The 14,981-nt window shown below is 39.8% G+C and overlaps 2 protein-coding genes across 2 annotated transcripts; both read left to right on the forward strand.

The window, feature by feature from the left end:
• Positions 1-3,776: 3,776 nt before the first annotated feature.
• On the forward strand, positions 3,777-5,082 carry LOC101298081. The gene is made up of 4 exons (XM_004290090.1): positions 3,777-3,902; positions 4,008-4,229; positions 4,442-4,609; positions 4,773-5,082. The coding sequence occupies exons 1-4, from the start codon at positions 3,894-3,896 to the stop codon at positions 4,824-4,826; spliced, it is 453 nt and encodes a 150-aa protein (XP_004290138.1). The 5' UTR covers positions 3,777-3,893; the 3' UTR covers positions 4,827-5,082.
• A 1,631-nt stretch (positions 5,083-6,713) lies between these two features.
• On the forward strand, positions 6,714-8,706 carry LOC101295779. Its single transcript, XM_004292289.1, has 2 exons — positions 6,714-6,936; positions 8,388-8,706. Exons 1-2 carry the CDS (start codon positions 6,869-6,871, stop codon positions 8,704-8,706), a joined length of 387 nt encoding a protein of 128 aa, XP_004292337.1. The 5' UTR covers positions 6,714-6,868.
• Positions 8,707-14,981: the final 6,275 nt, after the last annotated feature.

The following is a 14,981-nucleotide window of genomic DNA, read 5'->3' on the forward strand; positions in this document are numbered from 1 at the left end:
TAGAGTGCGGCTATTGGGACCTTCAAATTTGCTCACTTGACCTCCTTTTGTTATGAGTTATTGAATGACAATTATCTCCTCTTATGTAATGATTATTAAGGACAATAATCATACAAAAAGAAATATATTTATTCTCTATAGACTTTTCAATTCGATGTTTAATTGATTGTATTCTTTATTATTTTCCTTATGTATTTTTAATTTCTAATTTACTATTTTCTAAATTTTATTACATATTATATATTTAATTAGAGCTAAAAGTATGATCAAAATCGACCGTGTGACATAAAATTTTCTACTATCATACATGTTAAAAGCATATATATACCAGGTGAAGGAATATATATGCAAAAATAAATCGATAATGAAAAATTAAATAACTATTGAAATAATTTCATGATATACATAAAATAGAGGGGAAAAAAGAACACACATAGTATACAATTGTTATCCTTGATCGTTGTTCGTTGTTTAGCAAGCACAAGTAAAATAGAAAAAGAAAAGCTAATTTATGTTAGAATATTTTCTTGTTGGTATATATAAGTTTTTTTTATCAGATAAACAACTAATATGCTACAATGAGTCTACTGTGAGTCGAACTCACGACCTCTCATTTATAAGGAGAGACGGTACTTGGCTGGTAAATATAAGTTTTTGAAACCCAATATTTTGTGTTATTTTATTTTTAAGGGAAAAATTGACGTCATTGGAAAAAATTTCTTATAAATTGATCAAATAATGGAGGTTTGGTGACATTCTATGGGAAATAAAAAAATAAATATCAAGAAATTGACGTCGTGAAAGAGGTTTGAACGAAAAAAAATCAAGGAACAGAGGTCTCGATGATAGCATACAAAAAGAAAAAAAATTAAAGAATGAGAGGTCTAGAGAATAAATAAGAAGTATAATGAGTAAATTATCAAGATATATGTGAATAACATACGTAAGGTTATTTTAGGAATTTGAAAGGAGGTCTAGTGAGCAAATGTTTGTAGTTAAAATTTAAAAGGAGGTGTAAAGAGCATAAGAGGTATACTGAGTAAATTTGAAGGTCCCGATAGCCGCACTCATATATATAATAATAAGAAAATAGACGTGGTATGTTAATAACAAAAATGGATGTGTTAATAGGAATACCAAAAAAGAAAAACCAAAACCAGACAAAAGACCTAAGCAAAATAATTAGAGCTGGTTGCATTAAACTAAAGATCAAGACGCACACTGCCCCTGGCCGGCCGTACGATTGCGGGCAGGACAACAAAGAAATATTGGATAAGGAATTTTTTCTCGACCAGCTCCCGAATCCAATACATGCATATCTCAACATGTCTCTCGAGTCTTAAAAGAGATAAGGATATTATTTGTCAATCGAACTTGGTCGGTAGAGCTATAAAGATATGAAATTTGTGAACACTTATACACAACTGCTCCAATGTATAGAGACCGAAGTCCATATATATGAGCATCACGTATACATATAGCGACTGATATTCACTCTCTAACTTGTTAGATTCTTGTTAATTACTTCGCAACTGTGGCTTGCATGAGGTGTTATAAAATCTGCTTCACCACCACCAATTTGATAGAATCCATCGAGTATTTCTTGCTCTACAAGATTAACCACATTTTGATCTTGTCCTCGAAAAATCTTCTTCATGTTGAGCAGTCCGATGAACAAATCAACTTCTTTTGTCTTTTGTAAGTTGCACACTCGAGGCAAATAAAGCCAAATATAAGACCAAGTAAGAGCTACAACTAATATATGAGAGAAAATGCTGTTAATTTCTTGCAAATGATGCCAACTAGGGATGGAAGACGGGGAGAGTGATGCAAATAGATAGTTGCATTTCTGTTTCAAACACTTTATAGTTTATAATTACAAATAAGCTGACTCTTAGGAGTAATATGCTTTTGATGATGATTGATTATTACTCTTTATTTCAAAATGAAATGTAGGTCCTAGATGATCATCATATGCCTTTGTGATCTCCCAATATACACAATATTATGCAATATTTTGGTTCATCTTGTGCTGCTTTGTGTTTTTCTAATAATATCAGAATCTAAAAATTTCAAAGGAAACTTGAATTGAGGATATCCTTTGGGATTCTAGGTTTCACTACCTTTCCCATGCATCAGAAATCCAGTATACCATTTTCTTATGCTTGAGGATGTTCAAAGAATGTGCTAAGGTTTTGAGTACCCAGCTTAGGTAAACAAAGATTCAGGTGTTGGGATATATGCCCATTTCCATTTGTGTAGGACCTCATATTTCTTTTTCTTTTCATGCAAAACAAAATTGCATTATGCATACAACAAACTTAAGAAGGTAAAAAAGAATCACTGTGACCCAATGGACAAGCAATGAGGTTCTTTTCCTCAATTCCAATACCTACAGAGACAGAGACTATACATGCAGTCTTCTAAACCTAATACTGAGCCATGTTGAATTGGTCAAATTGGCCTATACAGCTATTCAATGGGGTACCAAACTCCATCTAATGCATTCATTGATAAAGATTCATACAGAATTCGAAATTATAAATGCTTCTGGGTTCTGGTAGATGATGGTTTAAATGGAATTTGAAAACACAGAACAGAGAAGGGAGCAAGAAAGCATTTTACTTTCAATTCTTAGACCAGTACTGCCAAAACTACTTTCTTTGAGATAGAGGATTCAGGTATCTAAGAGAAGGGCCCTCTCTGCATATATCTCCTTTTGCTCTACTCTGGTGATTCTTGTAGGGTACGTTAACAGGTTGGCCAGAATCTCCATGAATGAAGAAAGTGGAGTTACCTAAGCTCCTTCACTCTTTGAAAAAATGAACAAAACCCATCAGCCAGATCAAGAGCAAAAACTGATTAGAGCAGTCAAAATCATATACAACCAAAACCATGAAAGTCCAAATTTTGGTTGAGACCAGAGCTTAAAAAGCCTGATATAAGCCACACCCTTTGACCTATACAACCTCTTTCCGATGCTGTTTGATTCATTTTCTTCTTATTCTATGCAAATAAAATTCATTATCCTCAGCAACCTTGTCTTCTGCTGCAAGTTTGAAACTTTAACCCAACTGCAATATCAACATGCTGCTGATGCTCACTGCTTAATGTGTTTGACCTCATAGCAAAGAAAAATAAAAACTGACAACCTACTATGACTTGTCTTAAATCAACTGTATAATTTCGATTTAATTACTCATGCTTTTAACTTTGCACAGAGCACCAAGCCTCTCGCTTCTGGGTACGCGTGTGGGGGGTGAAAAAGAAAGCAAAATGGCAAATGTGCCAAAGGCCCAAGCTCACATGCTTTGCTGTGAGATATTGAAGAACACAACCACACACACTTACCCTAGTATGGAAATTTAAAGAAAGCTAGGCCAATGGCAAAGACCCTTTTCCAGGCTTTGGAATATACAATATCTGATGTTAGGTCACAGCAGAGACAAGCTAGGCGAAGCAAAATTTAAGGCCCTGAAAAAAGCTAAAGAGCCAGAATTTCAAAAAGAAACCAAAAGCTACTTCTACAGTAGACAGTAGTCCTACTCTTTGCAATTCCCTTCTCCTGCCTTACCTCTCTGTCTCTCTGTCTGCTCTCACTGAGGCTTCGTTATCTATAGGGTATTCACTTTTCTTTCTTTTTTCACCGATACCATACCTAATTTTTATTGCCTTGCTTTGGATCCCCATACCCCGCCATTGCTTTTACTATCCACACTCCTCTCTCTCCACCCATTTCTTCTATATATAGGCTATATAAACCCACGCTCACATTCACCAACAGAAAAAGAAAAGAGTGAAGAAAGAAACAAAGCAAAGAAAGCAAAGAGAAAGAAGACACTTTGAAGCACCCTTTGAGGTTCTGAGGTCAATTCTCTGCAAGTTCAAGCTCAATGGATCAAGTAAGTTTGTTCTTTCACACAAACACTTTGATGGGTTTGTAAATTGTGTTTATCTCAGATGTTTATGGGATGTGATTTTTAACTTGTGGTGTTTTGTGAATATAGGGCTACTTCAGGAGGAGTCATCAAGTTCCTGCTTTTGGGAGCTGGGATTGGAACCAAGACCTTCCTTTCACTCAGTGCTTTGAGTCTGCACGACAAGCTGGGTTTCTGCGCTACACTACTTACTCTGATGAACATGATCAGGATAGGGATTTGTATGTCACCGGGGATTTGTACCAGAACGACATCGTCACTCCCGCCATGATCGTTGTTCCTCGCAGAAGGGTAAACCAAATTTGAATCCTTTTTCCTATGAAGCACTTTCATTTTCCAAAGTATGCAAAAATAGCCCAAAATGTTGGTTCTTTTTAGAAATGTAACCTCCCGGGTTAATTTTTAGGTCCAAATTCGGGTAATTTTTGGAAATTAACCATGGATTGAGCTATATTTGGGATGAGAATTTAGTGTTGATGAGTGCTTTTTGGTGACTAATGCAGAACAAGATGCGTCAACCGCAAGTGAAAGTAGCAAAAGAGGAGAGTTGGGTCATGGGTGATGTGAAGGAGCCACCAAGCCCACCTCCAAGGTCCAGGCCCAATCCCAAGCCTGTGGATGAAGATTTATACAAAATCTCACCAGAACTACTCTATGCTAAAGCCAAGAAGGTAACGTGATGTGACAAAAGTTACAGACTTACAGTACCTCCTCCAATAATCAAATTGCTTTTTACCCTTTTGTTTACCGCTGCTGCCTGTTCTTTTTGACCTTTGCCCTACTAAAAAGTTAAAGTTTCTACTTTTGATATGTTTTCTTCTTCCACTTTTGCAGAAGAGAGGGTTGGGTTTCTTTTCAAGCTGCTTGCTGCCAACATGTGTTGCATGAATCAATGAGCAAGTTTATGTGAGACTTAGTGAATATAAGACTTAATATGAGGAAAAAGTAAACTTGATATGTGTTCAACTTTGAGATTGTGAGCATATGTAATATATTTTGGTCCCAAAATTCCTATAATCCTTCATGTGGATTGTGAGGAGAGACTAGTTCATATTATTAGGCTTCTTAGCTTCTCTTTTGGCAATGGATTGGAAATGTATAACTTTATAAATCTATGGATCTTTATATTCATCAATGTGATTGGAAAGGAGATGCTAGCTTGCTAGGTTTTGTAAATGGAAAAAGAGTACTTGTGTGTTGGGATATAATTTGAATATTCATCAATTACATGCATGTCTTCAAAAGAAAAGATATAATCAAAAGTGGGGTATGTGGATTTTTCCTTGTCATGATAAAAGGAAAAGGAAAAAAAAAGAAAAGAGGAAAAAGAGGGCACTATAGAAATACCTAGATAAGTTGTTGGTTACTTTTTATGTGGGAAATTGAACATGACCTAACATAATTTGATAGTGAGATTCTTTATTTGATGGACTGAGATAGACATGGTTTTTGTAATTATGGTTGCTTTACAATCCTCCCTTTTCTTTCTTTCTCTAAAGTAGACTGCTTGTGGGGTGAGAGAGATATATATGAAGTGAAAGAAATTGATGTATGTGTTCAAACTCTGAAAGCACATCTGCTGATCTGCATATATCTGAATTTGTGGAAGGAAAGGAAAAACAGGGAAAAATTCATGTTTCCTTTCGCAGCCAATAAAGAGAAAACCTTTAATTCTGTAGGACTTGACAACACTCGAACAAATTCTACCTTAGAATAGGAAGAACCATGTAGAGGATAAAGTAATGTGACATATGATTATATGAGAGCCTAAACCGGAGAGTCAGTCAAGTGAGAGAGTGACTTTTGCCACTCTTGAGAAAAGAAGGTAAATGAAAAAGCTTGTTAACAAATTCATCTACAGGATTATTTCTTAGTTAATTTACAGCAACCTCGTTGTAATTAGTGTAGGAAAGGTGTGAAGGTTATTGAATTATCTTTGTATATGACAATTTATAATGTACCAAAAATATATAGGATGTTTTGAATTTAAGTATTTAACAATGATCTACTTTTTTCTATCAAACATGATGAATGATCGTTACGTTTACTGTACCGCAAGAGTTAAAATCCTTTAACCCATCACCCTACCCACCACACTATTACATGTGTCTATGATATTTGAGCTCATAACCTAAGGCTAGCTAACGGCTACTAACGACCACGAGAGTTATTTATATCGATTCTTATGCTTTTAACGTTTTAAAATAGGAAATGAAGTAAACTCAAAACTTCATCGATCTCTACAAATAATATGAAAGCATCCAATATGTTAAAAACCTTCAGAATTACTCATTTCTGTTCTTTACAAGAATCTACCCAAAAAAAATACGGTGATAAGCTTCAAAAGATTACTGCACTTGCGGAAGATCGAACCATCCGACCTACTATCCAGCTAGCTAATACCACGGCTGCACACGAAGCCCTTTTATCGCGGTGAGTCATTGGGCCAAGTCATCAAGACTAGTCATCACTGCGGCTTTCACTTCAGCATATCCGATCCCTGACTCCCAGGTGGAGTTGTATATTGAGATACAAGTGTTACGTCTCTGTGCGTTGCATGCATGAACGCGTTGCTCTCTCATTGGATCTTCTCCATCTTTCTCTGCAGAGTTTCTCTCATCCTCTATATGATTGATATTGCAGCACATCTCTATCTTTCTCCAATTCAATCATCCTAGCTAGTTCAGACATATCCATTAAACAAACAAAAACCTATCTCTACCAGGAGTTAGAGCGCCACAGTCGACCTAGAACCCTTATGTGTTCGTTATATACAGAGAGAGAGAGAGAGAGGTGCCGTCTTCAACAAATTAAGATATATATCATTTGCAGATCTGTCTTTGAATTCGTTCTTGGATTAATTTGAAGGAAGTTCTGGTCTATCCCACCATCCAAATCATCAAGTCGATCGATCGATATATGCAATAACAATGCCGACTGAGGTACACCACCAGCTGCCTGATCATCATGACTCCAGACCTATGAGTACTACTCTTTGGTACGTACGTTTAGTTGTTATTCTTATGATTGTGATCTTGATTGGTATTGGCATCTATGATTTTGCTCTATCATCTGAATTGGATTGGATTCTGATAAGGCTTTTCGTTAAGTGTCCTTGAAATCAAAGAGCATGGACTGCCCTGTGTCAATCTCTAATTAGAACCTAGAAATTAAGGATCGAACTCATTAAGAAGTATTATATATCTATACTTATAGTGGGAACTCTGTAGGCAAAACACTAACTGATGGGACACTAAATTTATTCAGTCTTTTCCAGCACTTGTGTTAGTTGTTCTGTGCTACTCAAGTCTTTAGTTGACAAGGCATGATAGCTAGACATATATAGCTGTTTCAACAGCTGTTGTTTCACAACGAATCCTTTGCTTCTAATTTCATTCGGGTCCATATACATATATAGAGGTCATATTTGTTAAACAGCAACAAGCGTGGCCCGTGAATCACATTGTACCGATATTGTCCTAACTTAACCACCTTTAAGGTGTTGGGTTTTAATCACAAAAAGCCTCGGTACAATTGGATAAGATTCATCCACATATAAGTTATATTTTATTTGTCACTTTTTTGATATGGGATCTCTTCTTCTCCAATACTTCTAATACGCCCCCTCACGTGCAACCTGACTCAAGGTCCGCACGTGGAATGAATCGGAACAGAACGAACCAAGGGACACTTGGTGACAATCCAATCGGAACATTCCGATGGTGAGATAAGAAGCCGAAACCGAGCGAGAGAATAGAATCTCGGACCGGATGAGAGAATGAAACCAAATCGGGCCCATGAGAATTGGAGAAGTAATTGGAGAGAGACCCGCTCTGATACCATGTTAAACAGCGACAATCGTGGCCCGTGGATCACATTGTACCGATACTGTCCCAACTTAACCATCTTTAAGGTGTTGGGTTTTAATTACAAAAGGTCTCAGTACAATTGGATAAGATCCATCCACATATAAGTTATATTTTATTTGTCACTTTTCTGATATGAGATCTATTCCTCTCTAATACTTCTAATAATATTTACATGTCTTTGGCAATTATCTTCCAGTAACCAAGATCAAGTTTTTGGTAAAGGTACGTTAACGTTGTCAATGTTCTCAGTGACAGTTTGATCATGCTATCAGTTTATTCTCCCCAAACATGATCACTATAGCCAAAATCTTGACCTTGGTCCTCAAAATGAGATTACCACGTGGCATACGAATTCACATGCATTTTCATCATCATGTGAACAAAATAACTGTGTCAAGTATTTCTTGCCTAAATTGAGTAACAATTGTTGATCTATTAATGTATTCTGCGATCTAAATTAGTGTATTCTGCATATGATCTATTAATTTGGAAATGTACCATGGTTCTACACCATACGATCGATGCGAGAGGTGTTTTAATGGAATACTGCTTACATTGTATTTATACACATCATTTCCAGGCTTGACAAAATGAAGGGTCTGTCTCATCAAGAAGATGAATTGGCCAAGTCAATACAGAAGAAGATTGTAAGGGAGAATTCGATAGCAAAGAAACCTGCTTCGAATCAAAAGAAGAGTTGCATATGCGCTCCAACCAACCATGAAGGTTCATTTAGGTGCCACCTACATCGAGTCAGAATAGAAGGACAACGTAAGTCGAACATCGATGTGAAGAATGCTCTTGATACTGATGGTAAACAGCCTAGGCTATCCAGATTCAGTAGGGATGCATCTGTTAGAGCATGCCATGACAACCTACCTTTAACGCACGATAACTGAGCAAGTTATGAAACGTTCTTTGGCTCTCTTCCATATATAGTTGAAACTGACAATAATAGTCTCAGACACGTTTTGCAAATAGTACGTACATCTTGAAGTTTTATTTTGTGTTTGTTCCGTTTGGCTCTAATTAAAGGACGTTTGTCAAGAGAATAATAGTCTCCGAAACGTTTTGCAAATGGGTGTAATTACGTACTGTTTGAAGTTTTTGGCCTAGCTTACGGTAATCGACTGATTGTACGTCATGCCCCATTATACTGATTGAACAGGACGTCTCAAAGTTTGAAGAAGAGAGAAACAAGAACTCAATAATTCGCAATAGTTTCCATACAAAAATTTATATAGTTATTAATATAGATGAGATTAACCCAATAACCACCTCCATTAAGACTATACCCTTAGGAACTACCTTGCTAGCCAATCTCTCTGTCCTGGAATAGATACAGACTATGTACGTCAATGCTTGAAACAACTAAGCTAGCAAACATATCAGATACAACTGTGGAGACCACTCAAAACACTTGGTTTCATTTTATTGGAGTACATAATGGTTTGCACACTTGGTTTCATCGGAGTACATAATGATTTGGGGGGCACACATGTGATTGCTTGAGCCCGTTCATCGACGGGCTCATATGCCAAAACACCATCATATATTTTTAGTTTACAACAATCAGTTAGATGATTCACTAATTTTCCTCCAATATCTAATTTTTGTTTTGTTTTGGAGAATATCCTCCAATATCTAATTATTCAAAATCAACTATTGTATGATAATTAGTTTGCATTCTAGAAATGCAACTACATAACCTTTACGGCATTTCCACTTTAATCCCCAATTCTGAATTCTTATACAATCTCATATACACACATATAAATGTAATATGAATGATGTTGAATGATTCATGTGGAATTCTACCCCTCATACATGGCCACAATGCATTTACATTTCAACTCAAAAAAGGTGTGAGGCGTCGTCAATCGTTGATGTATGAACTTATCATACATTTTAAAGGAACTGTCAAAATTGCCCAAATTCTCAGGAATTTTTTTTAACTTCTTTCCTCACATTTTCTTAATGGTGATTTAATCTTTTAAACGGTACACTGAGTTTACACGAAATATAAAACAACGAAGTAAACATAGAAATATGTACTCGAAACATTGATTTTTCTATTAGGTATTTTTCTGGTTGATCATAGTATCGAACTGTAAAAGCAGAACTTGTAGTCATCAAGTGAAAACCATGCAACCAAGAGTGAGAAAAAATTGAGTAGTAATGACAGTAAGCTAATTAATTATTGGTCAAAATGTCCCTTAGAGCAAATATACCCATTTTGGATAGGTTAGACTAATTTTCAACCCGGGTTAATACAATATTCATCCAAATCAGAGTGGCCTAGCCGGGGTCGGAGAGGGGAGCGGTTAGATCGTCGTCGCTAGTTCCAGGTATGGTGAGGGAGGCGTTGAGCCCAGAGGTGCCCCCATATAAAGAGGCAGGATTTGAAACCCTAATTTGTGTTTAGGGTCGATTGAACGTTTGACTGAGAAAATGTGCTTGGTTCTTGGGCCAGCTGCTATTAGGTCAAATGAAGTTGTTGGGTCAGATGGTTCTTGGGCTAGCTGGTCTTAGGTCATATTGTCATGGACTGAGTTTGAGTGAAGTAAGTCCATGACACAAGTCCAAGTCCATCATGCACGGTCCAAGCCTAAAGAGAAGCACTTTGGTATTCAAGAACATGGTGGACCTATCTAGAGAATTCTAGAACACTTTAGAATTCCCTAGCTTAGATATTTTCTTGTAGATACTTTGAGTACATTCTAGAACATGTAATTATAGCCATAGGATCAAATGAATCCTAGCCATCCATTGAGGAGGTCATCTATTGAGGAGGTGCTAGGCTATAAATTGGTGGTGCAGGCTCTTAGCCAATCCATCCTGGAAAGTCTTGTAAGTGTTCTCAACTCAATACAAAGTTCCTTTCTCCCACATTGTCTAAGTGTTTGTTTTGCTAAGTCTTGCACACTTAGTATACTTCTAGCATTCTTGCTCTCTTGTGTTGCTCTTGTTTCCGTTGCGTGAAGGTGAGGCTGACTTAGAGAGTTCGAGGAGGTGAACAACTTTAAGGCCGCACGGTTGGTAGAGAGGCGAAGTTCTCATCCCGTGACAAGCGGTATCAGAGCCTAGTTGCTCGCGCACAACACAAAGAGAAGGAAGATGTCCAGAGAAAGAGGTTCGAGAAGCATGACAAGTCCGCAAGCAAGACTTGGGAAGTGAAGTGCTACTTATGCGACGGCCCTCACATGATGTGCGACTACCCTCAAAAGAAAGCACTCAAAGCCATGACCTTGCAAGAGCCTAGGATCGAGGCGGAGGAAGATGATGCAGTAAGGATGGGATGCATCCGGCTGCTCAATGCCGTGAAGGCTAGCGTCCCTCAACCAAGGCGATAAGAGGAAGGTGGATCGCTTTACATCGATGTCAAGGTAAAAGACACGATGATTCGTGCCTTGGTGGATTGCGGAGCAACTCATAACTTCATGACGTCGGAAGAAGCAAGGAAGCTTGGCCTCCGAGTCACGAAGGAGTCGGGCAGTGTGAAGACGGTGAATACATTTGCCACACCCATTGTTGGGGTAGCAAGCGATGTGGAGGTTCACATCGGCGCTTGGAAGGGGAAAATTGATTTCACCATGGTCAAGATGGGGATGACTATGGCGTGGTAATCGGCCTTGAATTTATGGACAAGGTACGAGCATTTCCCATTCCATTCTATAACATCTTTTGCATTGTCGCGGATGGAGAATTGCCTTGCGTGGTGCCCGTGGTGAGGCAAGCAAGGGAGAAGACAAAGGTTCTATCAGCCATGCAACTCGCCAAAGCTTGGAAAAAGGGCGAGCCTACTTTCCTAGCAACCTTCAAGATGGACGAAGAGGTTGGAGGAAAGTCCGAACCTTTGCCAAAGGCAATAGAGGCAATCCTTGAGGAGTTTGGAGATGTAATGCCCAAGGAGTTGCCGAAGAGGCCACCACCAAGGAGGGAGGTGGATCATGCCATTGAGTTGGAACCCGGAGCAAAGCCACCATCAAGGTCTCCCTATAGAATGGCGCCACCCGAGCTAGAGGAGCTACGGAAGCAACTTAAGGAATTGCTTGATGCCGACTACATTCAACCGTCCAAGAGTCCATACGGCGCCCCCGTCTTGTTCCAAAAGAAGAAGGAAGGCTCATTAAGGATGTGCATCGACTACCGGGCGCATAACAAGATCACCATCAAGAACAAGTATCCCATCCCTTTGATTGCCGACCTTTTTGATCAATTGGGAGGAGCAAGATATTTCACCAACCTAGATCTTCGCTCGGGATACTATCAAGTAAGGATTACACCTGGAGATGAACCGAAGACCGCGTGTGTAACAAGGTACGGATCGTTCGAGTTTTTAGTCATACCATTCGGTCTCACCAATGCCCCGACAACTTTTTGCACCTTAATGAACAAGGTATTTCATCCTTACCTTGATAAGTTCATAGTAGTTTATATCGATGACATTGTGGTCTATAGCAAAACTTTGGAGGAACATGTCGAGCACCTTCGCATAGTGTTCCAAACCCTTAAGGAGAACGAATTCTATGTGAAGAAGGAGAAATGTTCCTTTGCCAAGGAGGAAGTGGATTTCCTAGGCCACAAAATCGAAGATGGAAGACTCTTGATGGAGGAACCCGTGCTAAGGCTACCGGACCTTAGCAAGCCATTTGAGGTACACACCGATGCATCAGACTTTGCCATTGGTGGTGTACTTATGCAAGAGGGACATCCGATAGCATTTGAAAGACGCAAGCTCAATGACACCGAGAGACGATACTCGGTGCATAAGAAGGAGATGAATGCCGTAGTTCATTGCTTGCGCACTTGGAGGCATTACTTGCTTGGTTCCCATTTCATAGTCTGAACCGACAATGTCGCCACAAGCTACTTTCAAACGTAGCAAAAGCTTACCCTTAAGCAAGCGAGATGGCAAGAGTTCCTTGCCGAGTTCAACTATAAGTTGGAATACAAGCAAGGCAAAGAGAACGTGGTAGCGGATGCCCTAAGTCGGAAAGCCGAGCTAGCACCCGTTGTGCTTACACCTCAAAGCAATCTCATGGGAAGAATCAATGAGGGACTATCCCATGACTCTCAAGCCAAGAACTTGGTGGAACTTGTCAAGAGTGGAACGACAAGGTGATTTTGGCTCGAGGACGAGTTGCTTTACACAACAGGGAAGCGGCTCTATGTTCCGAAATGGGACAACTTGAGGAAGGAGATATTGAAGGAATGCCATGACTCAAAGTGGGTGGGACACCCCGGCACTCATCGCACTTTGGCATTGCTTAGCGACACTTACTATTGGCCACATATGCGGGACGATGTGGATGCGTATGTGAAGACTTGCTTTGTGTGCCAACAAGACAAGGTGGAGCAAAAGCATCCGGGAAGGTTGTTGGAACCCCTTCCCATTCCATCAAGACTGTGGGAAAGTTTAAGTATGGACTTCATCACCAATTTACCCAAGTCCGATGGTTGTGGATCCATCTTCATTGTGGTAGATCGATTCGCCAAGTATGCCACCTTCATCCCGACACCCGTGGAGTGTACCGCGGAGGTAGCGGCATGTTTATTCCTCAAGCATGTGATGAAGTATTGGGGAGTTCCAAGGAGCATAATTAGCGATCGAGATGCTCGATTCACCGGAAGGTTTTGGACTGAACTCTTCAATTTACTAGGGGCAAAGTTAAACTTCTCTACGGCCTTTCATCCGCAAACCGATGGGCAAACGGAGCGCGTGAATGCCTTGTTGGAGTTATACTTAAGGCAATACGTGAGTGCCAACCAAAAGGATTGGGCAAAGTTGCTTGATGTCGCCCAATTCTCTTATAACTTGCAATGATCCGAGTCGACAAGAGCAAGTCCGTTCGAGCTAGCAACCGGACAACAACCCTTGACTCCAAGCACGTTGGTGACCGGCTACACAGGGAGTAGCCTTGCTACATATAAAACAGCCAAGGAGTGGCAGCAAGCCAATGAGCTCACTCGTTCGCAACTAGAGAAGGCTTCAAAGAAGATGAAGAAGTATGCGGACCGGCAAAGGTGACACTTGGAGTTCCAAACTGGCGACTTAGTGTTCGTGAAAGTTATTCCAACACAACACAAGGCGAACAAGGGACTTGACAAGAGTTTGCTATGGAAGTATGAAAGTCCATTTCCGATCCTCAAGAAAGTAGGCAAAGCGGCATATCTAGTGGAACTACCTTCTAACACCAAGCTTCATCCGGTGTTTCATGTAAGTCACTTCAAGCCTTATCATGAAGATGCCGAAGCACCCGAACGAGGTAAGTCCCAACGAGCTCCCGCTTATATGATCACTTCATTTGACAAAGAAGTGGATAGTATTGAAGCCAAGCGCGAGGTGCGGAAGAAGCGGATACCGAGGTATATCGAATACTTTGTCAAATGGAAGGGGCTGCCCGCGTCCGAGGCTAGTTGGGAGAAAGAGGAGTCCTTGTGGCAATTCAAGGACAAGATTGCCGAGTTCGAGCAAGAGGAGCTCGCAAGGGCGACGAGGACGTCGCCGACTTGAGTGGGGGAGAATGTCATGGACTGAGTTTGAGTGAAGTCCATGACACAAGTCCAAGTCCATCATGCACGGTCCAAGCCTAAGGAGAAGCACTTTGGTATTCAAGAACATGGTGGACCTATCTAGAGAATTCTAGAACACTTTAGAATTCCCTAGCTTAGATATTTTCTTGTAGATACTTTGAGTACACTCTAGAACATGTAATTATAGCCATAGGATCAAATGAATCATAGCCATCCATTGAGGAGGTGCTAGGCTATAAATAGGTGGTGAAGGCTCTTAGCCAATCCATCCTGGAAAGTCTTGTAAGTGTTCTCAACTCAATACAAAGTTCCTTTCTCCCACATTGTCCAAGTGTTTGCTTTGCTAAGTCTTGCACACTTAGTATACTTCTAGCATTCTTGCTCTCTTGTGTTGCTCTTGTTTCCGTTGCGTGAAGGCGAGGCTGACTTAGAGAGTTCGAGGAGGTGAACAACTCTAAGGCCGCACGGTTGGTAGAGAGGTGAAGTTCTCATCCCGTGACAATATGCCTCTAACCTGGGTTTCTTGGGCCGGAAGGCTGAGGAAGGATGGGCTGTAAATAGGCTGGTTGGAGATGAAACTAAGGGACATTCTTTGAAGCGCTCTCAGGAGGAAATTTCGGCCACGCTATTGGCGGCT

Source organism: Fragaria vesca, linkage group LG2 (assembly GCF_000184155.1).
Source record: "Fragaria vesca subsp. vesca linkage group LG2, FraVesHawaii_1.0, whole genome shotgun sequence".
NCBI lineage: Eukaryota > Viridiplantae > Streptophyta > Magnoliopsida > Rosales > Rosaceae > Fragaria > Fragaria vesca.

Coding starts and splice junctions, on each gene's coding strand:
- LOC101298081 (XM_004290090.1), top strand. Junction 4,230..4,441: donor TCGTTGTTCCTCGCAGAAGG/GTAAACCAAATT, acceptor TGACTAATGCAG/AACAAGATGCGTCAACCGCA. Junction 4,610..4,772: donor TCTATGCTAAAGCCAAGAAG/GTAACGTGATGT, acceptor CCACTTTTGCAG/AAGAGAGGGTTGGGTTTCTT.
- LOC101295779 (XM_004292289.1), top strand. CDS start 6,869: ATGCCGACTGAGGTACACCACCAGCTGCCTGATCATCATGACTCCAGA. Junction 6,937..8,387: donor CCTATGAGTACTACTCTTTG/GTACGTACGTTT, acceptor CATCATTTCCAG/GCTTGACAAAATGAAGGGTC.